We start from the raw sequence: 25,310 nt of genomic DNA, 5'->3' as shown, positions 1-25,310 counted from the left end.
CACACAGCGGGTGAAGGTCCAGGTGGCCCACACCTTCACCTTCACTTATACAGTCTCCTCTGGGTTACTAGTCCTATCCCTGGAGGATTTGCTTGCCCTGACTCCTAGCACCTGAGTAGCCACAGGTGTCCCAGTGCTGGTACACTGCGTAGGCATAACTGTGCCAGCATGGCAAGTAAAGGCCTGTGTGTGTATGTGTGTGCACATATTGGTGTTTTTTGCATTGTGTAAGTGTGTGCAATGTATGCATAAGTATGTATGTCGCTTGTTCCATATTTAGTGTCTACATCATTTCATTGTTGAATGATGTTCTTGAACATGCAGCAAAACAGGCAAGTGATTATCAGTACTGTGTTATCCTTCATTTCTGGTGGTATTTTTGGTATTGGTGTTATAGTGTATCAGCATAATTATTTTACTGTTTCACATATCCCTTATAGTCAAGGGCTGTGCCTGTTAAATACGTGTACAGGGTTGGGTTTATTGGATCTGGTCGTCTTGGCAACCTTATCATCTGGTGTCTACTACACTGCAGTAAGTGTTATGAGGTCATACAGTGTTGAGGGTAATGCGTTATGTAATAATTATTATTTTTGTGGTACTAAGTAATATAACGAAATACGCTATAAAAACAGGTAATATAAATCAAGTTACTTTACTTACAAATGTAACGCATTACCTAAGTAATATAGTTACTGTTACTAACGAGTCTATATTATGTAATATTATTACTACCAGTAATAAAGTTACTAATCTCGTTAGTAATGCACTGAGGAACGCCTAGCCACAACGAACTACTGATATTCACCAGTTTCTTACTTATAACCAAGATTTGCACACTGCCCAACAACGCAATTATGTCACGTGATAAAGTGGTAGTTTCACACGTGACAGCTTACGGCTGTGGACACAAAATAATATAATATGTAATATTATTATAGTTACTTTATTTTATGGGTAATATGTAACTAGTTACTTTTAAAATGTAACTGTCCCAACACTGAGGTCATATGACCCTTAATGATGTCATGTGATCCATTGATGATGTCGTCACATGGTCATGTGAGACCACTAGTCATACATCATCCAGTCGATTTCAGGTTGTGAAATGTAAATGAACAATTCACACATGTTGGTCACTATAATGAGATAATGTTATTAATGAGGTCATGAAGTACATCTTAGCTATGTTTGAGAACTACTTGACATGGTCACTATAATGAGGTGGTCTTATTAATGAGGTCATGAATTACACCTTAAGCTATGTTTTAGACGTAGCCACTATAAAAAGGTGGTCTTGCTATAAAGGTAACAGATTTTACTCTCAAGTGCACAAACTACATACACACATAAGTACCATAGTCTGTAAACAGTTTCAATAAACACAGGGATATTGACATAACAGATATTATCCATCACCACATTCAAGATCTTCATGTTACTGTAATGTGTATAACCTTCACAAATGTGGGTAAAACCCATCTCTAATAAACAACCCTCTGAGTGGTCTGGTTACACAGACTACACTATAGTACATACACGCTGAGCTTAACATTTTTCTACTTTAGCTGTTTCCTCAGCTAATCTCAGGGCTCAGCTCAACTTGTACAAACTATACAAGGTACTGTATATACCTTGTATATTGGTGGGGCTTTATAGAAATCTTATCAAGCCAATAAATAAAGCTGATCCAATATGGTAGCATAGACTTTTTCTCTAACAATTTTCTCTATAAATTCAGTGACAGTGTGGGACTTAAATTGGTTATCAGCTATAGTGGATCGGCAATATTTGTAAACAAGCAGCAGATACAAGTGTTTTAGAAGCATTACCCAGCTAGCAACACTTGTTTTTGTAATGTCAGCTGTTGATAGCCGATCCAATATCAGTACATCTTTAACAATGTTGTTATGAGACAACTTGTTAATAAACACCACATGATCTCAAATACTGTATACCCAGAAATTTTTGCAGTATGTATAGTTCACAGTTATGTACTTCATTAGGATTTTCATGTTTTAAATTTCATGGACTTAGCCCAGAATTTTTGCATTTTAATTTCGCAGATCGAATTGAAGATTTTTGTTCTCTACTACACAGCTACGAAGGGTCTGGATAGCACCATACAGCACATAAGAACCAAGTAGCACAGTGGCGGCAATCTCTGTGTGAGGTATAGTTTAGTCTTGCAGCAGGCCAGCTTCTTTCGTGAGCCATGCCCACTTGAGTATTGGGAATGAGTGATATTGTTTGTAAGCATATGTGGAGTCTACATATGCCTACTATCACACGCCAAGAGCCACGCTACTTTCAGTATACCGGGGTTTTCAAGTCCGTTGTCCTATTATAATTGCACATGCGCTAAAAACCTACAAACCGAAGGGCCATTCACTGGTGATAAAGGAGTCACAACAACACAGTGAGTAATAGTTTTACCACATTTACAATCATCCATCGTAATAGGGCACACACAGTTACCTAATCTCACTTGAATCTGCCATTTCTTTCGCACTGCTAAGCGCATGCGACAAAATACATAGGACAACGGACTTGAAAACCCCGGTAGTGAGTCGAAGTTTCTTAAATTTTCACATGATGAAGTTTCACGCTAGTCTTGCTAACCGTGAAAGTTACGTGCCACGAAAATTTTCGGGTATGCAGTATCAGTTCAACCCGGCCCATGGCTTTACCATATTTCAAACTGCTTGCAGAGTAAGTAACAAACAAAACACTATCATGTATAATTTTACATGAGAATTTGGTGAATATTCATGAGAATTTGGTGAATATTCATGAGAATTTGGTGAATATTCATGAGAATTTGGTGAATAGTCATGAGAATTTGGTGAATATTCATGTATTTAGACTACACTCGATTTTTTTGCTAGTGAGGTGATGGCTTCGACACTTGCTAGTTATAATAAATTTGTATTATGGATCAGTTTCAAGAAGTTTATTTTTTACACCGTTACAAGAAACCTTGAAAACATGGTAGCATGACAAGTATCCATGCCTTATCCATCACAGGGCAGTCACAAATGGCCACCTCAACATGATACACAAATTTCCTAGTCAAGTCACACTTCTATAAATGTGACAAATAGACTTTCAAATATGAGTACAATTTCATGTGTCAATACATTATACAGCTTGCTTGATTAGTTATCGAGGTCATATTATAAACAACCATTCACAGAATTCTAACTTAGTAGCCCTGCCACAGGTTTTTATTCCAGATAGTAACCTTGAGATATCACAGGAAATTATTTGTCCAGACCACATCTGGGTTACGGTATACCGGACGTTATTCAAATTTTTATTATACGCATTCTCCACAAACTACAGTTATGGCACAAAGACCCTACAAGTTACACACTAAACTTAGATTGTACATGAAAGAGCAAAGTGTTCTCTACTTGCAGCTATAAGGTGGGGTCTTTATTTGTCAAGTTATGCTGCAAAATAATTGCGCCTTCAAAATAATGATTTGGCGTCAAATAGCAATAAAGGGAACTTGAGTTAAGCCACTATCGCAACACTGTATGCTAGTATGAAGTACTAGTTAGTAACCAGTAACAAAGAAGGCTAGGTAGCTTGTAACACAACGGCGCTATTAACCATTAAAATTTGCAAGGCATCCGCAAAGTTGTGAAACATCGCGTGCACTATTTGCTACAGCAACAGAAGCCGTTTCTTTATACCATTGGTTACTACGCCTACATATATTACACAAGCCAGCACAAATACAGAGGTCTTACTCACTAGTATACTAAAGAAAACTGATGCAGAAGTGCTCTACTCACCATTTAGGATACCATACTAAAACCACAAATTATCCTTGCCGCAAAATTTTTGCGCAAATGACACGAATCCTCTTAAACAAAGCTCTTTCACTGTTCTACTCACTTGTATAACTGTCTTCTTTACTGTTACTTACTAAACAACAACTAATTGCTTCTTATTACAAAGCCATGCATAGTAACACAGTGGCGGATCCAGGATGGGGCATTTGGGGCAAATCCCCCCCCCCCTCCCCTTCAAGAAATTGCATACAAGATCGAGATACTCTAATAGAGCAGTCAGTTACTCTAATAAAGCAGTCACAATGTTCATGAAGCAGTGTAGCTTACCTATGAAGCTATAAATAGGATTTTATTTTACATAACAGACGTGAGATAGTTGGTAAGGATAACTAGCTATTATTGTTGTGACCTTTTTTTTTTTTTTTTTTTTTTTGGTCTTCAACTGTTTTTTAGAAAGGTGCCCCCCCTCTTTCCAAACTCTGGATCCGCCCCTGTAACACACAGTGTAGCCATATCAAGACACACGGTAGTGTGTCGTGCGGCCCAAGAAGCCGGCGCGTAACACCCGTGAGTATATTGACAGGAAGAAAGAAAACGCAATTTTCGCACCTCCGTAGCTCTGTGCTTCCTTGATGAAACAAGACGATTTTTGCTGTGGACATGCCCCCCAACTGCAGCACTCTACATTCCAAATTTGAGCGAAATCGCTTCGCGCGTTCCCGAGATATGCGACTTCAAAAATTGGCTGAGTTTCTTCGTTTTTTTTTTCTTCTTCTTCTTATTTTTCTTTTTCTTGTCGCACACTTACAAAAACTGCTATAAAACTCGAACGCGTTATCCGATTGCCTTGAAATTTGGCACACAGAAGGGGGGTATAAAGGCGCATCTCGGTACCAACTTTGGCTGGAATACCATAAACAGACAAAGAGTTATGAGCGATTATGCACGAAAAATAACACCAATATGTTGTCACGCCTACAGGGTAAACCGCGTATGGGAAGAAGCTGAAAATCGGTGGGTGAATAGGTTAACTATTGAACCTCAAACCTTTTGTGGTTTGAAAGAAATCGAGCTAAAAACCAGGAAGATACAGCGAAAAAATCAACAGTGTGTAACAATTACGCAATCGAGATTAGCTAATTTTTAATATTTTTATTTTATTATTATTATTATTATTATGCTTGCCACGCCTACCAGGTAAACCGCTTGGGGTAATGCTTTCAAAATCGCTGTACAGATGGAGTTATCATCTTAGAAAGGCTCTTCAATGGTGTAGAAGAATCAGACTTAAATCCACGGAGTTATAACACGAAATCCAACTTGGTGTAGCAAGTGCGAGATCGAGATACTCTAATAGAGCAGTCATCCTAATAGAGCAGTCACCCTGAACAGAATTAAAGAGATCAGTTAGAAATAAGTAACCTGTATAGAGATCAGCTACAAACAAATCACCCTGTAGAGAGTTCAGCTACAAACAATTCACCCTGTTAAAACATCAGTTAGAAGAAGATTTCTTGTAGAGAGTTCAAATACAAACAAATCACCCTGTTGAAAGATCAGCTAGAAGATGTCACCTTGTAGATAGTTCAGTTACAAAGAAACCACCATGTAGAGAATTCAGCTACAAACTAGTGACCCTGTAGATACATCAGCTAGAAGAAGTTACCTTGTAGAGAGTTCAGCTACAAAGAAACCATTCTGTAAAGAGCTCAGCTGCAAACAAATCACCTATACAGAATTCAGCTACAAACAAATCACCCTGTAGAGAGATCAGCTAGAAGAAGTTACCTTGTAGATAGTTCAGCTACAAACAAATCATCCTGTAGAGAGATCAGCTAGAAGAAGTTACCTTGTAGATAGTTCAGCTACAAACAATTCACCCTGTACAGAGCTCAGTTAAAAGAGGTTTCCTTGTAAAAAGTTCAGCTACAAACAAATCACCCTGTAGAGAGATAAGTAAGAAGAAGTTACCTTGTAGATCGTTCTGCTACAAACAATTCACCCTGTAAAGAGATCAGCTAGAAGAAGTTACCTTGTAGAGAGTTCAGCTACAAAGAAACCATCATGTAGAGAATTCAGCCGCAAACAAATCATGTATAGAGAGTTCAGCTACAAACAAATCTCCCTGTAGAGAGATCAGCTAGAAGAAGTTTCCTTGTAGAGAGTTCTGCTACAAACAAATCACCCTGTAGAAAGATCAGCTAGAAGAAATCACCTTGTAGAGAGTTCAGCTTCAAAGAAACAATCATGTGAGAGTTCAGGTACAAACAAATTGTCCTGTAGAGAGATCAGCTAGAAGAAGTTACCTTGTAGAGAGTTCAGCTACAAAGAAACCATCATGTAGATAGTTCAGGTACAAACAAATCACCCTGTAGAAAGATCAGCTATAGAAGAAATCACCTTGTAGAGAGTTCAGCTACAAAGAATCTATCGTGTAGAGAGTTTAACTACAAACAAATCACCCTGTAGAAAGATCAGCTATAGAAGAAATCACCTTGTAGAGAGTTCAGCTACAAAGAAACCATCATGTAGAGAGTTCAGCTACAAACAAATCGGCCTGTAGAGAGATCAGCTAGAAGAAATTACCTTGTAGAGAGTTCAGCTACAAAGAAACAATCATGTAGAGAGTTCAGCTGCAAACAAATCACCTGTAGAGAGTTCAGCTAGAAACAAGTCACCCTGTAGAGAGATCAGCTAGAAACAAGTCACCTTGTAGAGAGTTCAGCTAGAAGAAGTAACATTGTAGAGCTACAAAGAAGCTACCATGTAGAGTTCAGCTGCAAACAAATCACCCTGTAGAGAACTCAGCTACAAACAAATCGCCCTGTAGAAAGATTAGCTAGAAGAAGTTACTTTATAGGGAGTTCAGCTATGAACAGATCACCCTGTAGAGAGTTCAGCTACAAACAAATCACCCTGTAGAGAGTTAAGTTACAAAGAAACCACCATGTAGAGAGTTCAGCTGCAAAAAAAATCAATCACTCTGTAGAGAGTTCAGCTAGAAGAAGTCACCTTGTAGAGAGTTAAGCTGCAAATAAATCACCCTGTAGAGAATTCAGCTACAAACAAATCACCCTGTAGAAAGATCAGCTAGAAGAAGTTACCTTGTAGAGAGTTCAGCTACAAAGAAACCACCATGTAGAGAGTTCAGCTGCAAACAAATCACCTGTAGAGAATTCAGCTAGAAACAAGTCACCCTGTAGAGAGATCAGCTAGAAACAAGTCACCCTGTAGAGAGTTCAGCTAGAAGAAGTCACATTGTAGAGAGTTCAGCTACAAAGAAACTACCACGTAGAGAATCCAGCTGCAAACAAATCATCCTGTAGAGAGTTCAGCTAGAAGAAGTCACCTTTTAGAGAGTTCAGCTACAAAGCAACCACCATGTAAAGAGTTCAGCTGCAAAAAACTCAATCACCTTGTAGAAAGATCGGCTAGAAGAAGTTACCTTGTAGAGAGTTCAGCTACAAAGAAACCACCATGTAGAGAGTTCAGCTGCAAACAAATCACCTGTAGAGAGTTCAGCTAGAAACAAGTCACCCTGTAGAGAGTTCAGCTAGAAGAAGTCACATTGTAGAGAGTTCAGCTACAATGAAACTCCCATGTAGAGAGTTCAGCTGCAAACAAATCACCCTGTAGAGAACTCAGCTACAAACAAATATGCAGTGAAAAAGATCAGCTAGAAGAAGTTACCTTGTAGAGAGTTCAGCTACAACGAAACCACCATGTAGAGAGTTCAGCTACAAACAAATCACCTGTAGAGAGTTCAGCTAGAAACAAGTCACCCTGTAGAGAGATCAGCTAGAAACAAGTCACCTTGTAGAGAGTTCAGCTAGAAGAAGTCACATTGTAGAGAGTTCAGCTACAAAGAAACCACCATTTAGAGAGTTCAGCTGCAAACAAATCACCCAGTAGAAAGTTCAGCTATGAACAGATCACCCTGTTGAGAGTTCAGTTAGAAACAAGGAATCCTGTAGAGAGATCACCTAGAAGTATCGCCTTGTAGAGTTCAGCTACAAACAAATCACCTGTAGAGAGTTCAGCTAGAAACAAGTCACCCTGTAGAGAGATCAGCTAGAAACAAGTCACCTTGTAGAGAGTTCAGCTAGAAGAAGTCACATTGTAAAGAGTTCAGCTACAAAGAAACCACCATTTAGAGAGTTCAGCTGCAAACAAATCACCCAGTAGAAAGTTCAGCTATGAACAGATCACCCTGTTGAGAGTTCAGTTAGAAACAAGGAATCCTGTAGAGAGATCACCTAGAAGTATCGCCTTGTAGAGTTCAGCTACAAACAAATCACCTGTAGAGAGTTCAGCTACAAACAAATCACCCTGTAGAGAGATCAGCTAGAAGAAGTTACCTTGTAGGGATTTCAGCTACAAACAGCTACAAACAAATCACCCTGTAGAGAGTTCAGCTACAAAGAAACTATTCTGTAAAGAGCTCAGCTGCAAACAAATCACTTGTACAGAATTCAGCTACAAACAAATCGCCCTGTAGAGAGATCAGCTAGAAGAAATTACCTTGTAGATAGTTCAGCTACAAACAAATCACCCTGTAGAAAGATCAGTTAGAAGAAGTTACCTTGGAGAAAGTTCAACTACAAAGAAACCATTTTGTAAAGAGCTCAGCTGCAAACAAATCACTTGTACAGAATTCAACTACGAACAAATCACCCTGTAGAGAGATCAGCTATAAGAAGTTACCTTGTAGATAGTTCAGCTACAAACAAATCTCCCTGTAGAGAGATCAGCTAGAAGAAATTACCTTGTAGAGAGTTCAGCTACAAAGAAACCACCATGTAGAGAGTTCAGCTGCAAAGAAATCACCCTGTAGAAAATTCTGCCAGAAACAAATTGCCCTGTAGAAAGATCAGTTAGAAGAAGTTACCTTTTAGAGAGTTCAGCTACAAAGAAACCATTCTGTAAAGAGCTCAGCTGCAAACAAATCACCTATACAAAATTCAGCTACAAACACATCACCTGTAGAGAGATCAGCTAGAAGAAGTTACCTTGTAGATCGTTCAGCTACAAACAATTCACCCTGTAGAGAGAGCAATTAGAAGAAGTCACCTTGTAGAGTGTTCAGTTACAAAGAAACCACCATGGAGATTTCTGTAATCAATATATGTGACCGGATTTGCGAAAAGGGGTCTTCCACACACATCCAATTCCGTAAATGTTGGAGACCATAACTCAGTGTTCAAGTAACATAATTATTAACCTGAACATTTCACCATGTATTCAGCTATAGTGGTGCTCACCACTGCCCAAATATCAAGGCAATAGCTCTTTCCAATCTGAAGTTATCAATTGTCAAAGTTGGCAAATTGGACCCCTTTTCGCAAATCCGGTCACATATGTATTATACAGTATATATAATTTGTACATTTACTGATAAAATATTTAAAGTACATCTACTTCATCTTTTCTTCTTCCTGTAGTAAAGAAAAAAACATAGGTTAAAAAAGTCCCAAAGCTGGCCATAGGCCGGCTTTGGGGTATACAAATACAAAAAGAAATGAAATCTAATCCAAAACAGCCAAGCTGTAAAAAAAGTGTGCGGCCCTCAGAAAGGCTATGGTGAAAAAAGATGTGAAATCCAAGGTGGCGGCCAAGAAATGGCTGTGATGGTAGGTTAGTGGTAAAAATTTTAATAACGACAATTCAGGTGAATTTTTGTGAAGCGGCACAAAAATTCACCTGAATTGTCATTATTAAAATTTTTACCACTAACCTACCATCACAGCCATTTCTTGGCCGCCACCTTGGATTTCACATCTTTTTTCACCATAGCCTTTCTGAGGGCCGCACACTTTTTTTACAGCTTGGCTGTTTTGGATTAGATTATTATTACATAAATGTAACCGCGTGATGCAACAAAATGAATTTTTGTGGTCACCATATGACTTCTTTTCATATGGCTTTTGATTAGCTAAGTTTCCAGTATACCGTAACCTTAATAACCCACTGGATGATGTAGTCTCTTATTGTAATCTGACAACGGTCTGACTTGTATTACTTTAATTTGATTCCTTGTGTTCCTTGTGTTCCTGTTATATACAATTACTGGTCATGTGATTATCAGATACTGTTTCACCCTGCAGAGATACTGGAGCCACACTGTATCTTTGTGTCTACAAGGAGACCAGAACTGTTGAAGGAGTTTAGTGACACTGGTGTGATAACTTGCTTTAATAATGGAAAGGTGAATGTTAGTAGTTACAATGGGATCACTCTATTCCGAACACGTTGAGATCTTGTGTTAGGGATCTTCCCATGCTGATTGTCTGATTCCAGGGGTCTAAATACATACTAGTGACGGTACAAACAATGCATGTTCCACAGAATCCTTAGAACCTGCACCCCATCCAGGACTTTGTTCTGCATTAAAGCCTTATCATAAAGCTGTGTTCATTTATACGTACGTGACATGCAAGCTTTACAATTAGTAATGGATAGGACAATAGAAATGATCATTGATTTGGCCTAATTGGTCATATACTGTGGCCGTCAGACAGTCATTGATGAATTAGATCGTGTTGTGTAGAGCAATTAGAGCGTGACCATAATCACACCACTGAGATGTGTTACCCAGGTGTGGTAAGTGAGGCTTGTATTACTTAGTGTAGCAGCGATATAGAAGTTGTTACATCATAATGTCTGTAGTGTATTAATCTGCTGGTTAAGTTTCCAAGTGTATTAGTATTTTCCATTGTTGTACTTAATAATATATGTACGTGATGATTACTGAACAAAAGTTTTTTAGGCAACAGCAATCATCCGGTGGTCTGCTGTTCATAGTTGGGAAGGCTATAAGTGACCAGGTTGTTAAGCGATGGTCTTTTATGCAAATTCTGCTGCATACTTGGCTACTACTCGTAGTGTAGAGATGTGTAATATACTGTATCCTTTAGCTAGCCTTGTCCATCTACAGTATAGCGTTCATCAAACTTGTGTTTGTGTGTTACATTATATAGTACAGTTTATATCACATTAATTTAAATATGATCTTGAGTAGATTGTACTAGTTGTGAAGTTTTAATTGTGTGTGCTCACAATAGGTATGTATGTAACTGTAGCTGTATGGTGTAGTTCACACATGTCTATACACACTGTCACTAGTGTTGTACAGGTTGCTTCATCATGTCCAGTGTTGTGTATCTGTTGTCTACCATCACAACTATCAGTAGTGGCTGAAGTTAGTATAATTTGTGCGTGCGCGCGCGCGTGTGTGTGTGTGTGTGTGTGTGTGTGTGTGTGTGTGTGTGCATGCGTGTGTGTGTGTGTGTGTGTGTGTGTGTGGTACTGTGTATATGTGTAACCCACACTGTAGTATGTGTAATGTACTCCACAATGTAGTGTGTGTGTGTGTGTACGTGTGTGTGTGTATTTGTGCACTCTATCCTGTGGTGTGTGTTTTGTGTTCTGTGTTTGTACTCATCTCTTCTTCTTACACTTTCCATTGTGTATTATGTCTGCTTTCTCCCCTATTGTTACAGATCTATTGTGAAGACAACACTTATAACTTTTTATGTACACATTTTTAATTGTGTCTATATTCATATTGTCCCATCACTGCCCATCACATTACTGTGTATGTCATAGTATAGAGAAATTTTGGTAGCAGTAAACACTTTAGCAAATAGCCACATATTATATGGTGGCGTCAAGCTCAGCCTTTAGCTATAGAAATGATAATCTCAAGTGCTAACTGGTGGGTTTTGTGGGAAATTTCTAGTGATTTATCAAAATCCCTTCCACCGAAGTTTCCCTCTAAATGGTCTGTACTCCTTCCTCACCAATCACCTTGCCATTTTTACATTTTTGTTTTTGGTATTTTGTATGTACTGTAGTGGATTTTTTACCATTTGTGCTTAGTGTATGTATGTTTAATCTGATAAGCAGACATACACACATTCAATAATGTACTCACGTTTCTCCTTACAGAGTCTACAAGGATACCTATCCCCATCTACCTTAGTATACAGCATAGTGGGAGGTGAGTGTTACACTTTACTGTCTGTCTGTCTGTCCCATCACATCATGCTCGTCCTTATCTAGGGGTCACCCTGCAGCGTCACTGTCAATTACTCCACACCAACTCCATACTGAGACCATCGTTTGTATCTTGACAATATAGCTTAACTTTGCTTGGTGTTGTGTTCCTTAACTAGCTCACTCAGTCATGGCCTAACATTGGCTGGACAGTGGACTCTATTGATAACTATGCCACACAGGTGAGTTTATAAAAGAGAGTGGCTAATGTCCTGTGTAGTCTGTGAAACCCACTGCCACACTTTGTTATTGGTGCCTTGATCTTGATCTTCTTGTGACAGAAAACTGTAGATACTGTAGCCTCTGTATATTTAAGAGAAGTGAGGTGTTGATCTCTACTACTAGTGGCAGTGTGACTACTAATAGTATTACAGTTAGACACTCTCCATTACTTCTTGATATTATTTAGTGTCTATATGGCAGTAAGTTGTACGTACAGTATAGTGATGTGCGATATGTGATATATATCGGTATATCGTGATAAGTTTTCTTAATAATATTATCATGATATAATATAAAATCTTTGTATCGTGATATAAGCCTAGGTATAGATTTTAGCTATAACTAGAGAAAAGATATTACAGGCAGTTCCCTGTAATATCTTGAACACTGATTGAATCAATCACTCTTAAAGCCTTTGTGTTCTTCAAAAATTCAATGACAGTTGGATTATCATTGGTCCTGCCTTTCTGTCGTTGACTCCCAAAAAATTTCTCTAGAGCATCTTGACTCAGCTTCTCACTCAAAAAGCATGTAACTCTTTCAATGGTAAACAAGTATGGCACGAGTTCCATGAAAGATTTTGCTACACAAACAAAGTGCAGGGTAATTCCATTTAAAAACACTGTAATACCATTTTGTATTAAGTACTGCCATACAAATAATGTAGCTATATACCTCCCTAATATTTTATCAAGTGTTGTAGTTTTCAGCATGTATATAGTGTTGATTCATAAGTGCGTAGTACCAATATTTAAAAAAAAAAAAAAAAACTATTTTGTGGGTATATACGTTAGCCAGTGAAGATTTATATAATTGTACACAGCAAACCTGTAATCCTAATGCCATTTAGGGTAATGTCACTAAGGTACATTTGCTTTCTCTCAGTTGCATCAAATGGTCCTTTCCTTTGTAAAACTATCTTCTCAAGATAATCCAACACATTGCTAAGGAACCACAGAGACAACGGTGAGCCTTAACAAATAATAGTCAAAGCCAAGACTGCCATCACTGTAGCTACGTATACAGTATATCCATCACTTACCATTAATCTAAAATCACTTGCACTGCGGTATGGCTGCTGAAACACCTTTCATTTTAGCTTTCCTTGTGAGAAGGAGGAGACATTCAGGCAGTAAAAAAATCGAGCCATCTTTTGTATGAAGTAAACGGTTTCAAAAGCTGCTTCATTGCGATAAAAATACAAAGCTTTTGATACTGTCTCACTTAAAACCTGTGTATATGTATACAAAATTACAGCTGAGCAGCATAGCTCATCCTAACCTGAGCTACCAAGTCAACCCTCATTTTGGAAAATTGATTAAGGTAAACATGTTCATATTTCAGCTTTGGGACAAGACACAAACCAGGTGTTGAGGTAATAGCACCAGCATTTTTTGTATAGCTCAACAATCAAATCCCATACAATTAATCTTCTGCCCATTACACTACAGAAATATAACATGCACCAACTGAAAGCTATTGCGTCTTGGACTTACTTAAAGCTTTCCTCTGGAAAAACAATTTCTGATTGTTTTAATCAAGTGAGGAGGATCTGAGATGAAAAATATCTCCTTGAGACTGCTCCTTTAGATGTCGGTTGTCTTGTAGCACAGACTGCTTGAAGGGTCATACATGGAAACCATCTTTCTGTAATCTGATGCACCATCACATGTTACCAAAACCCAATCTGGTAAATTGGTAAGATATATGCTTAATTGCCTGCTGGAGCAGTGGAAAAATATCAGCACCTTTAGTGCTTGATGAAGGTATGGGAACTTCAAACTTGTGAACAATCCCCTCACCATGAACACCAGCATGCACTTTGATAGTGATCTGGGAGTTCTGCCTGAGTTCTCAAGGTGTTGCTCATAGTCGAGGAGAACATTATTAACTTCCCCCAAGTCAGAATATCCAACCAAAGTCCCTTATGCTTATCGAAATAAAGTCCTTCCTTGACATGCATTTCATCCATTACTATGGCGACGTACTTGGAAAGGCTCCTGAGAGTTTACTGTGATACAGCCTCCAATAAATCCAAATCCGTGGTTTTGGAAAACCCTGTAGTTGAAGGTGAACTTTCAAGTCCCACAATGTATGCTCTGATGGCAGGCTGATTACACCAGAATTCTGTAATGTAGAATAGCAACTACTAGACTTGTGGGTGCAAGTAAAGGCCATTAAATTATAGCAGGATGCCATGTCATTCCTTTAGGGGACTTCACTATTGCTGCCTTTAGTTGCTGCTCCCAAAATATGCTGGAAAACGTCTCCTCTTGAGCTGGATTGGTTTGATTATTCATAATTGTTAATAGATTTTTATTGATTGTGTCATCTACTCAAACCCCATCGGCTTGAAATACTTTATCTAGCTTCTTCTGTAAATCATTAGCTTTCTTCCTGCTAATACAGACCTCTGCATGTTGTTATGCATTTTAAATCTTTCTCAGCAGCATTCAAGTGACAGTAATTGGTGTGGCTATATGCATCACACCTTGCTGCTCTATCTTCCTCCTTTCTCTTAAAAGTTTACTAAGACAACTATGAAGCACATTATCTTGATATTTCTTACAGTATAAGCATCTCCTCAAACTACTTGATTGACAATGGGAGTTTCCATTGGCAGCGTACATGGCGAATGGTTGAATGCTGAACATCATAGTAGGCAACTACACTGGAACCTAAGTGCATGGAACATGTAATTATCAACTTTTAGTAAATTTGTACATACCTTTTGCATCTTTGAAAACTCCTTTGTGCTTTGTAGCAAGAGGAAGAAATTTTTCATCACTGTTGCCTTCACACATTATATAATTGTTGTCAGCTAAATTGCCATAAGCTTTAACTGCCATGTCAATACTGGGAAGTGGTTGAGATTCAACAGACTTACCTGCTAGATCTGAGTGATCTATAGACTCTGTAGTATGCTCTTCAATACAGGATCAGGCTGAACAGCAACATCCTTGGTGACTACTGTGTGATTCGTAGTGTTCTTCTTTCTGTTCTTCTTCCAATAGCCCTTGCGAATTACTTTAAGGAATTTCTGTGGCATGGTAGTGGAACTACATGAAAACTCTTACAATATTCTTTATAGTACCACAAAAAAAACTAGCAAAAATACAACCTGTGCATACTTTGAGACACAATGGGTACAGAAAACAGTGACAAAATGTTATTCTGTTGGGTAAGGTATTTATTGCTATAAGTACTCTTAAACAACTGAATTTGATCGTAACTTGCGATATCTACGAGATTATTTATATATTTATTACTGTGTATAGGACTCCATCAAGGAGTATAACACACAGATACAAAACAAAATCAAAATAAATTCAGACAATTTAACAAAACATCCTTAAAACAGTTTATAGATGGCTGATTGACCACATCTTCTGGCAAAGTGTTCCATAATTTAATAGTGGATGGTAAAAAGGAAAATAAGTACAAGTTGATTCTTGCTTATGGGATTCTGAAACGTTGTGAATGATCTCTGGTAACTGATGACATTGATGTTAGTGAGATAGATGGAACTTCCATTTGACAATTGATTATCTTATAAAACATGACTAGTTTGCAAAATGTACATCGTGATTCTAGAGAGGGCCAATTAAGTGATGTGAGCATGTTAGTAACACTACTTCTCCAGGAGTAATTGTTCATTATATACCTTGCAGCACTACGTTGAATCTTTTCTATAGCACAAATATCAGATTGAAGGGGAGGAGCCCATATAGGTGAAGCATATTCTAGTATGGGTCTGACAAAGAACTTATAGCAATGAGATCTTACAGAAATTGGACAATGATTGATGTTCCTCCTCAGAAAAGCTAAGGCTGAATTGGCCTTATGACAGATGTTATGAATATGATTTTTCCAAGTAAGATGTTCATCAAATGTTATTCCTAGATATTTTGCCTTGGAGACCTTTTGAATTAGGTGATCAAATAAGTAATAGTTATGTTCAATAATATGATGTTTATTTGAAATTGTAAGATGTACACATTTAGCTGGGTTAAATTCCATTTGCCATCTCCTGGCCCATGCTTGTAAAGTACATAAATCTTGTTGAAGATGCTCAGAGTCATTGGGAAAATGAATGATGTTGTGAATTAAGATATCATCTGCATAAAGTCTAACAGTACACTGGAGATCTTGTGTAATATCATTTATAAATATTAAAAATAATAAGGGTGCCAAAACTGCCTTGTGGCACACTGGAAAGTACTGTAGAAGGACAGCTACTTTCTCCATCAATAACAACTGATTGTGTTCTGTCTGTCAGAAAACTTTTGATCCAATCTAGCAAGTGGCCATTTATTCCATAGTGTGATAATTTGTGACAAGGTCTTTCGTGAGGTACCTTATCAAATGCTTTGGAGAATTAAGTCAAGAAACAAAGCATCAATTTGTTCTCCAGAGTTCAATGCTTTAGCAAAATCGTTCACTGCACCCAGTAGTTGAGTTTCACATGATTGCTTGGAACGGAAACCATGCTGATTGTCACATAGAATGTTGTATTTATTGAGATGCGTAAAGATAAAGGAGTAAATAATATCTAATCCAAAACAGCCAAGCTGTAAAAAAGTGTGCGGCCCTCAAAAAGGCTATGGTGAAAAAAGATGTGAAATCCAAGGTGGCGGCCAAGAAATGGCTGTGATGGTAGGTTAATGGTAAAAAGTTTAATAATGACAATTCAGGTGAATTTTGTGCCAAGACCAAGCGGCACCAAATTCACCTGAATTGTCGTTATTAAAATTTTTACCATTAACCTACCATCACAGCCATTTCTTGGCTGCCACCTTGGATTTCACATCTTTTTTCACCATAGCCTTTTTGAGGGCCGCACACTTTTTTTACAGCTTGGCTGTTTTGGATTAGATTTCACTTCTTTTTGTATTTGTATACCCCAAAGCCGGCCTATGGCCTGCTTTGGGACTTTTTAAACCTATCTTTTTTTCTTTACCACAGGAAGAAGAAAAGATGAAACAGATGTACCTTAAATATTTCTGATTTTATCAGTAAATGTACAAATTATATATATAATACATATATTTATTACAGAACTGTCCATGGTGGTTTCTTTGTAACTGAACACTCTTCAAGGTAACTTCTTCTAGCTGTTCTCTCTACAGGGTGATTTATTTGTAGCTGGATTCTGTACAGGTGATTTTTTTTGCTGCTGAGCTCTTTACAGAATGGTTTCTTTGTAGCTGAACTCTCTACAAGGTAACTTCTTCTAACTGATCTCTCTACAGGGAGATTTGTTTGTAGCAGAACTCTCTACAGGTGATTTGTTTGCAGCTGAACTATCTAGATGATGGTTTCTTTGTAGCTGAACTCTCTACAGGGTAATTTCTTCTAGCTGAACTCTCTACATGGTGGTTTCTTTGTAGCTGAACTCTCTACAAGATAACTTCTTCCAACTGATCTTTCTACAGGGCAATTTGTTTGTGGCAGAATTTTCTACAGGGTGATTTCTTTGCAGCTGAACTCTCTACATGGTAGTTTCTTCTAGCTGATCTCCCTACTGGGTGATTTGTTTGTAGCTGAATTCTATACAGGTGATTTGTTTGCAGCTGATCTCTTTACAGAATGGTTTCTTTGTAGCTGAACTCTCTACAAGGTAACTTCTTCTAACTGAACTCTCTACAGGGAGATTTGTTTGCAGCTGAGCTCTCTTCACGATGGTTTCTTTGTAGCTGAACTCTCTACAAGGTAACTTCTTCTAGCTGAACTCCCTACATGGCGGTTTCTTTGTAGCTGAACTCTCTACAAGGTGACTTCTTCTAGCTGATCTTTCTACAGGGTGATTTGTTTGTAGCTGATTTTTCTACAGGGTGATTTGTTTGCAGCTGAACTCTCTATATGGTGGTTTCTTTGTAGCTGAACTCTCTACAAGGTGACTTCTTCTAGCTGGTCTTTCTACAGGGTGATTTGTTTGCAGCTGAACTCTCTATATGGTGGTTTCTTTGTAGCTGAACTCTCTACAAGGTGACTTCTTCTAGCTGATCTCTCTACAGGGTGATTTGTTTGTAGCTGAACTTATGAGATCTTCGACATAAACGTTGTAATTCTTTCTTCAAATTATGATAGCTTTCCCAGTCTTTTGCAAGGTTGGATGAGCGAGCAGTGTTGTATCTACGCTGCTTTTGCATTGATAATCTTTTGATTTGAGCAGTTATCCATGGAGTTCGAAACTTGGTTGATGTCTGCTTCTGTGGTACAAGGACTAAACAGGATTCACAAAGACATTTAAATTTATTCCAGAGAGTATTGATAGGAGTATCAAGGGTATAATCATTTAAAAAACTGTTATTGAAGTTTAGGATGACTTCCTTAATTAAATCAAAGTTAGCCTTATGCCAAAGAAAAACTTTTCTTGAGTTTAATTTACAAGGTGCTGACACATAAGTGGAAATATGCACGATTTCATGGTCACTAAATCCTGGGATGACCTTGCATGACTTGACTAAAGATGGTCGATTTGTAAGGAATAAGTCTAAAATATTGTGTTTTCTGGTAGGAGCATCAACCATTTGTGTGAAACCATAAGTGTTAGAAAAGTCTAGAAGGAGCTCTGCAAAGGTGTGAGGGTAGTTGTTTCCATATATTGAGCCATCACTCCAATTAATGATGGAAAGATTAAAGTCACCTGCTATCCAAATTGGTGACTGAGGGTTATTGCGTACTATATTGGTGAGTGTAGTTATCACATTTTCAAGATAAACTAAGTTAGAATTAGGTGGTCTGTAAACTGCACACAAAAGAATTGGTTCTTTATTTGGGAGAATTATCTTATAAATAACTAAGTCAGAATCAGTTTCTGTAGAGCATTCAATAACACTGAGGTCACTACGTATTTCTATGAGTACTCCTCCATAGCCATCACTTCTGTCATGACGTACAATGTTATAAATGTTTGGAATAATTTCACTGGATTTGATTTCTGAGGATAGCCATGTTTCTGTACCAAAAATTATATCTGGGAGATTATCATTTAGAAACAGGGAAAAATTAGCTTGCTTAGATATATTACTTTGAAAATTAATTATGGCAATGTCAAAATAGTCCTGAGCTTGGGTGGAGGTTTTATTATCAGTGCAAAGGTGGCTTACTGCCTTCGCACTATTGTCCCATTTTTTATCTGATAAAGACGGCCATTTTTGTTTCGTTCTTTAGTTCAGATCTTAGTTCTTTATTTCTCTTTTGTTCCTTAGGGGTTAAATCTGGGGAAATAAAAATGTTCTGATACAGAGGTGGTGTGCTCCGATTTCTAAGTTGGGTACAGTTCTTGAGAACTGTCACTTTCTCAGAAACTGATGATAATGAAATCTTAAGTAGTCTATGTTTAGCTCCCTTTTTACCAAGGCGGTATGCTTTAACTATTGACACCTTTGCATTAAATTGAGACTCACATAGTTTGCTCACAAATTTTATATCTTCATTTTTCCTAGTCAAACTTTCCTCAGATGAGGACTCCGGTACATTATGTACAATAATATTCAAGCGACGCTTCTCCTTCTCTTTCTCCTCATTAAGTAGAGTTGCAACTATGTCTTGTATGCTGTGATCAGGCAGTGTTTCCTTTGTTTGTGCATGGAGTCACCACTGTGGAATCATGAGGTTCATTACTAGTATTGCTCACAGATCTGACAGTGTTTATAGCGGGTGTTGAGTTTTTCTCAAGCTGAGATACCTTATGCTCTAGTGATGCAATAGTAGCTTTCATATCATTAAATAAGCACTCATAATTAGCTAAGCGACAGAATGGGCAATAAAAATGGGTCAATAACAATCTGATTGAATCAAATATTGGTTTTGGATTAAGATGTAGAATCGCCTGTTCTGGGTACAGAGAAGAGCTGAACTTCCAGTGAAGGAAACTCCTTCGAGAAAAACTTCTAGCAAAAATAAATATGATGAACAAAATAGTTCTGTTTAAACACTAGAAGCTTACTTACTTCCAATGAAACAAATTCTTTGCTCAAACTTGCCTGTATCTTCAAAGAAGAAGACCATTCTTCCCACATCAAAAACATGTGCACGCATACCAACGTAAATTCAGTGTGCTTTAAAATTTACACGGCAGGTGCTAAACAAAAGCAGGGTGAAGCATGTTCTACAGCAAGTATTGGTGTTTTCAATCCCATTTCTGTATACTATCTATGCACACACACACACACACACACACACACACACACACACACACACACACACACACACACACACACACACACACACACACACACACACACACACACACACACACACACACACACACACACACACACACACACACACACACACACACACACACACACACACACAGTCCTCAAAGAAATGTACTATAATTATGAAAAATTGATATGGTTTGTGGCTTGAAGATGACAAAACAAAGCGCAGAAGCTGGCAGGTGTTCATTGGAAACCCAAAAAGGAACATCCCAGGCATGAATAGTTATTGTGGCATAAAATGGTGTTATTTAGCCTCTAGCCTTGCAACTGTGTTCAGAGGTTGGCAGATCAAATTTTGGGTTTCAGTCATTTTGTTAAATTGAAATATTCATTCTTCTCAAAAGGAGTTTCTTGTTTTTAACACTATAGTTGACACTAGCTAGATACACTAAAACTCTGTTTTGTAAAACTGAGTACTTTCGTTGTGGAGGTTGTTTTTCTAAGATGGTATTTAGAGGCAGTGTTTTGGTGGGTGCATGCCATAGATTTTGCCCCACTATGTAGTTCTACTGCTTTACTATAAGATATATCTGTATACCACATAGTTTCAGGGCTTTATGTATTATTATTACTGTTCATGTAGAAAATATGCCACAATCACTGTCTTCATTGGGACAGAAATCATATGGGTTATGCCATCGATCGTTATATAAGAAATCACAATATAGTTCTAACACGAGTAAGTTAACTGTGTATATATGTGATACATACGTATGTAGTGATCATAAGTGATCCATACCCCTTAGTATCTACTCTGTGAAATAACAAGAATTGTGTGATTTTGTTTTGCTTAATGTACGTACGTAGCTAACAGAAATTTTGCAGTAATTATTTGACTTGTATAATTATACTACACACACATACACACACTGTATTCCTTAACTACAGGTGTGTGTGTTTATTGACCTGAAATCCTCACCTGTAGGTTTACCCAGGTACAGTGACAACACAATCCTTTCCCCCCTGCTAGAGGCAACAGACATTCCAAGCTCAGCTCATCCAGTACATGTAGCTGATACCAGAGATCTAAGTCAAGTACTAGGATCTGAAGCACTGCAGTATGGTCGAGGACAGGATAATGGTACATATGTATGTTAGTTTGAAATTACTGTGCATGCAAGTAATGTTTAGATTTCCTCATAAATTTCTTGTGAGTGTTATAGACGGTGGTACCCTCGAATTTGTGAAATTATAGTAACAATGACAACACCACTACATGTAGAATGGTTACTGTGTATCTAGGAAAATTTCCACAAAAATAATGATTTTCCCAAAGCAGTAGCAGAAAACCAGGTGCTTCCCCCAATGTACCAATAAGACATTTTGCTGATTGTCTATTTAACTGATAATTAAAACCACAACACCTGATAATAACTGATCCATTGTTTCATAGGCAGTGCCCCCTACTTTTATTGGCCAATGCATGTAACAAAGATTGATAGAGCAGTCAGCCACTCTAGTAACATATTTACATTATTGTATTTTGTCGTTTACATGGAAAATGATGTAACAATATCTCAGAGCTTCTAAACTTTGAACTTTTCCTGTGGCTCTCTTGTATGCTTCAAACTCCACTGGGTAGTTTTCATTGCCAAATTTGGCTCCTCACCTGCTCCAATGTTCTTGTGACATTTGTACAGAAGTAGATGGTCTATATAGTACAAGTTTGTTAGTCAAATGTTCTCTTTTATAGGGCAACTTCAACAAGTGTTTTCAAATCTGTTTCAGCCATCACCGGGTACTGTTTCAAGAAGTAAATCATATAGCCAGCCAGTCCAGACAAGAAATGATGATCCACAAAGATCTCACCCTGTACCTGGCTGACATCCAACATTCCAATGTTTGGATATGTATGTAATTCACACTACATACACCACACACATTCATGCACACATACACACATACGCACACACGCACATGTATTCGTGCGCGCATGCGCACACACATAACACACACATACACACACACACACACAACACACACACACACACACACACACACACACACGTCACCACCACCACCATCACCACATACACACACAAGCCTCAAGCCATTCACAACTAGTAGTTGTGATAACAAAGCCTAGTGTAATGTAACTAAGCTTTGTTATCATCTACTGCCTTTTTCATAGTGTGACTTGCAGAACACATAAGCATATGCATACAATCACCTGAATTATGATATCCACACAAAAACAGCCAAGATGTGAAAAAAATGTGGCCTTAAAAGCCTGGGTGAAAGAAGTTGGGAAATCAAAGGTGACGGCCAAAAAAATGGCTGCAATGATGTTAATGCTAATCAATTTTAATAGTGGCTGTGTGCAATTTTATCGTTGCAGTGACTTCTAGGCCTCTAACTTTGACTTCACAACTTTTTTTACCCAGGCTATTGAAGGCCACAGCCATTATTCACAACTTGGCTGTTTTTGTGTGGATTTCATACTGTATCTTTTTGTATTGTATATGGCCCCAAAGCCGCTGGATTTGGAGTTTGCTGTTATTGCAATATACTCTAATAGAGTGCACATTTTTTGAGGAATTCTAATAGAATGCACATGCATAGAATGTTCTAGAAATTCCATTGGAAATTATAAACTTTTACTATTTTCATTTACAAAGTAGAAATTAAGTGAAGTGAACAGCCATCTCATTTGGGTGTTCAGTATGGAGGTCCCCGGTTCTAACTCTGATAACAGTTTTCATGAACCCCATGTTTGCTGTTCTATTAGAGTTTCACGACCCTGCGATTTACAGTTGTTTGGTTTTTGCTTTGTAACTCTAGCTGCTGCTCCTTTGTTTTTCAAACCGTCAAAAGGTACTTCTACAATGGCTAGTCTATGTACACACCAAATTTCACATTATTCCCATAGGCTGTTAATACCCTGTAGCCGTGATAGAAGTTCAGTCTTTTGTTTACATGACCAAATGATCATAGCCTCGTGAATATTTATCAGATTCTTTTCAACTTAGTTCATGGATTCACCTTTATATGCTCTTTATCTGTACCAAATTTCAAGGTAATCGAATCTCACAATTGCATTTTATTACAATATTTGCAAAGTATGTGAAAAGAATAACCTAGGCCCATAGACCCTTAAGAAGAACAAAAAAACTTTGAACATACATGTCTCACTAATAGGTGGAGCAAATTTGGTGCGTGGCCTACCCTACCAGGTGGACAGCTATAATGCAAAAATGGTGTGTTTTGGAGAAAACCATGGAGATATGCAAGCATGAAAACTGTGTTGTCTTCCTTTCAATATGCACATGGTGTGACACACCGGCTTTCTTAGCTGTACAGCACACACTTCCATGTATCTTACTTTAAAATCAACTGAATAATAATTATAGTAACTTTTTTTTGTAGCCAGACCAGCACCAACATATTATGAACACTGTTCAGCTCCTGCCACTTCCAATATAGACTCTGGGTACCATTTTTCAGTTGAGGTAGAAGATGAAAATGGCGATAACTGATGAGCAAATCAGATATGATACTCCAGCTGCACATATTGGGAATAAAAAATCTGAGTACTACAGATACATAGAGGACCAACACATAGGTCCTTCAATAGTAGAGAGTGGAACGTTGCCTCAGCATATTATTCATACTAAAGAAGAAACCAACAAGAAACTGCAGAATGAAGTTAACATTCTTAAACAACGTCTTGATGAAAGTAAATGTGAAAAAGAGAAGTTATTTCAGAAAATAAATGATTATGAGCAGATCAATAAGGACCAATTGCAAGCAATGCAATTATATCTGCAGGCACAAAACAAGCTGGGCACAGCAGAGAGTTACCCAATGGACAAACAGCCACATGGTCTTGCTGTTCTCATTATTAATAGTAATTTTCATTCAAGGAATGCTGCGAAAAGAACATTACCGGATCGTAATGGTTCACTTGTTGATGAAGATAATTTGCGTAAGCTTTGGATGTATCTTCTGTATGAAGTGATAGTCTTGAGGAATATTACTGCCTTGGAACTTGTCAGTGAACTAAGGAAGATTTCACAACTAGATCACAGAAAATATGATAGTTTTGTGTTATGTATCAGCAGTCATGGCTGCCCTGATGGTGTGTATGAGGTAGATGGGGAACCAGTGAGTGTTGGTGACATTACTGAACTATTTACAGTAGAATCCTGTCCAACATTAGTGAATAAGCCAAAGCTGCTGTTTATTCAAAGCTGCTGCATTTCACAAAGTGCCCTCGGTGAAGTAGATTTTTAAATGGCTTTGCCACACCATCTGGACAGTTCTCCTACAGAAACCCTGAAAATGGCTCCTATTACATCTGCAGATTGTGCGAAGTTTTTAAGGCCAACGCTATGCAAATGGATCTGATACATATGTTAGACAATGTCTGTGATGAAATGTCACAAACTCGTACGACTGCTGGTCACCAGCTGTGTGTTGCAGTAAGTACTACACTTCGTAAAGATGTGTGGTTTTTTCAACCTACTTTGTGTAAAAGAAATAATGTTGTGGCACCTGTGTGCAATGCACGAATACTTATACTTGTGCTATGCATAATTATTTTATTATTAGCTTTGTTATGTATTTTTTGTTACTTTTTGTACATTTTACTACACCGATATGTTCAAAAAAGTTGTAATAAGTTGTAAGCACATTGAAGAGAGTGCAATATGCCATGCTACTGTGTGTGCATTGTAATTGAATGTTTTAGTAACTCATATCCACTCTAACTACTAGTACATGTAATGATGTTGCCTGATCACCATCATACACACAATGATCTGACTAGTTTGATGGACAAACAACAATGCAGGGACCTCAGGACACTCCTAACTTCCAAACTGGTCACAGTTGCTGGCAAGACTCCTTAGCTGACTTGTTAATAACTAACTACTTATGCGATGTTATATCAGCAGTTGTTACTGTTGTACATGTGAAAAAGCATTAAAGCCAATGGCTACTGAGCTCAGTAGCTACTATGGTCTAGCTAGTATAGCTAGTCATCGTTACCTTGTGAACT

The 25,310-nt window shown here is 37.9% G+C and overlaps 2 protein-coding genes across 2 annotated transcripts; both read left to right on the top strand.

Moving 5' to 3' along the window:
• The first annotated feature begins 254 nt into the window (after positions 1-254).
• Positions 255-24,684, top strand: LOC136266546 (NADP-dependent oxidoreductase domain-containing protein 1-like). The gene is made up of 11 exons (XM_066061551.1): positions 255-332; positions 441-534; positions 9,908-10,008; positions 10,936-11,001; positions 11,751-11,802; positions 11,865-11,926; positions 11,987-12,040; positions 20,895-20,990; positions 21,237-21,392; positions 22,005-22,161; positions 23,678-24,684. The coding sequence occupies exons 1-9, from the start codon at positions 255-257 to the stop codon at positions 21,279-21,281; spliced, it is 648 nt and encodes a 215-aa protein (XP_065917623.1). The 3' UTR covers positions 21,282-21,392; positions 22,005-22,161; positions 23,678-24,684.
• LOC136266545 (caspase-3-like) lies at positions 23,774-24,544 on the top strand. The gene has a single exon (XM_066061550.1). It carries the CDS (start codon positions 23,774-23,776, stop codon positions 24,542-24,544), a length of 771 nt encoding a protein of 256 aa, XP_065917622.1.
• Positions 24,685-25,310: the final 626 nt, after the last annotated feature.

Source organism: Dysidea avara, chromosome 9 (genome assembly GCF_963678975.1).
Source record: "Dysidea avara chromosome 9, odDysAvar1.4, whole genome shotgun sequence".
In the NCBI taxonomy this organism is placed as follows: domain Eukaryota; kingdom Metazoa; phylum Porifera; class Demospongiae; order Dictyoceratida; family Dysideidae; genus Dysidea; species Dysidea avara.
This window is presented reverse-complemented; position numbering and strand designations above follow the sequence as displayed.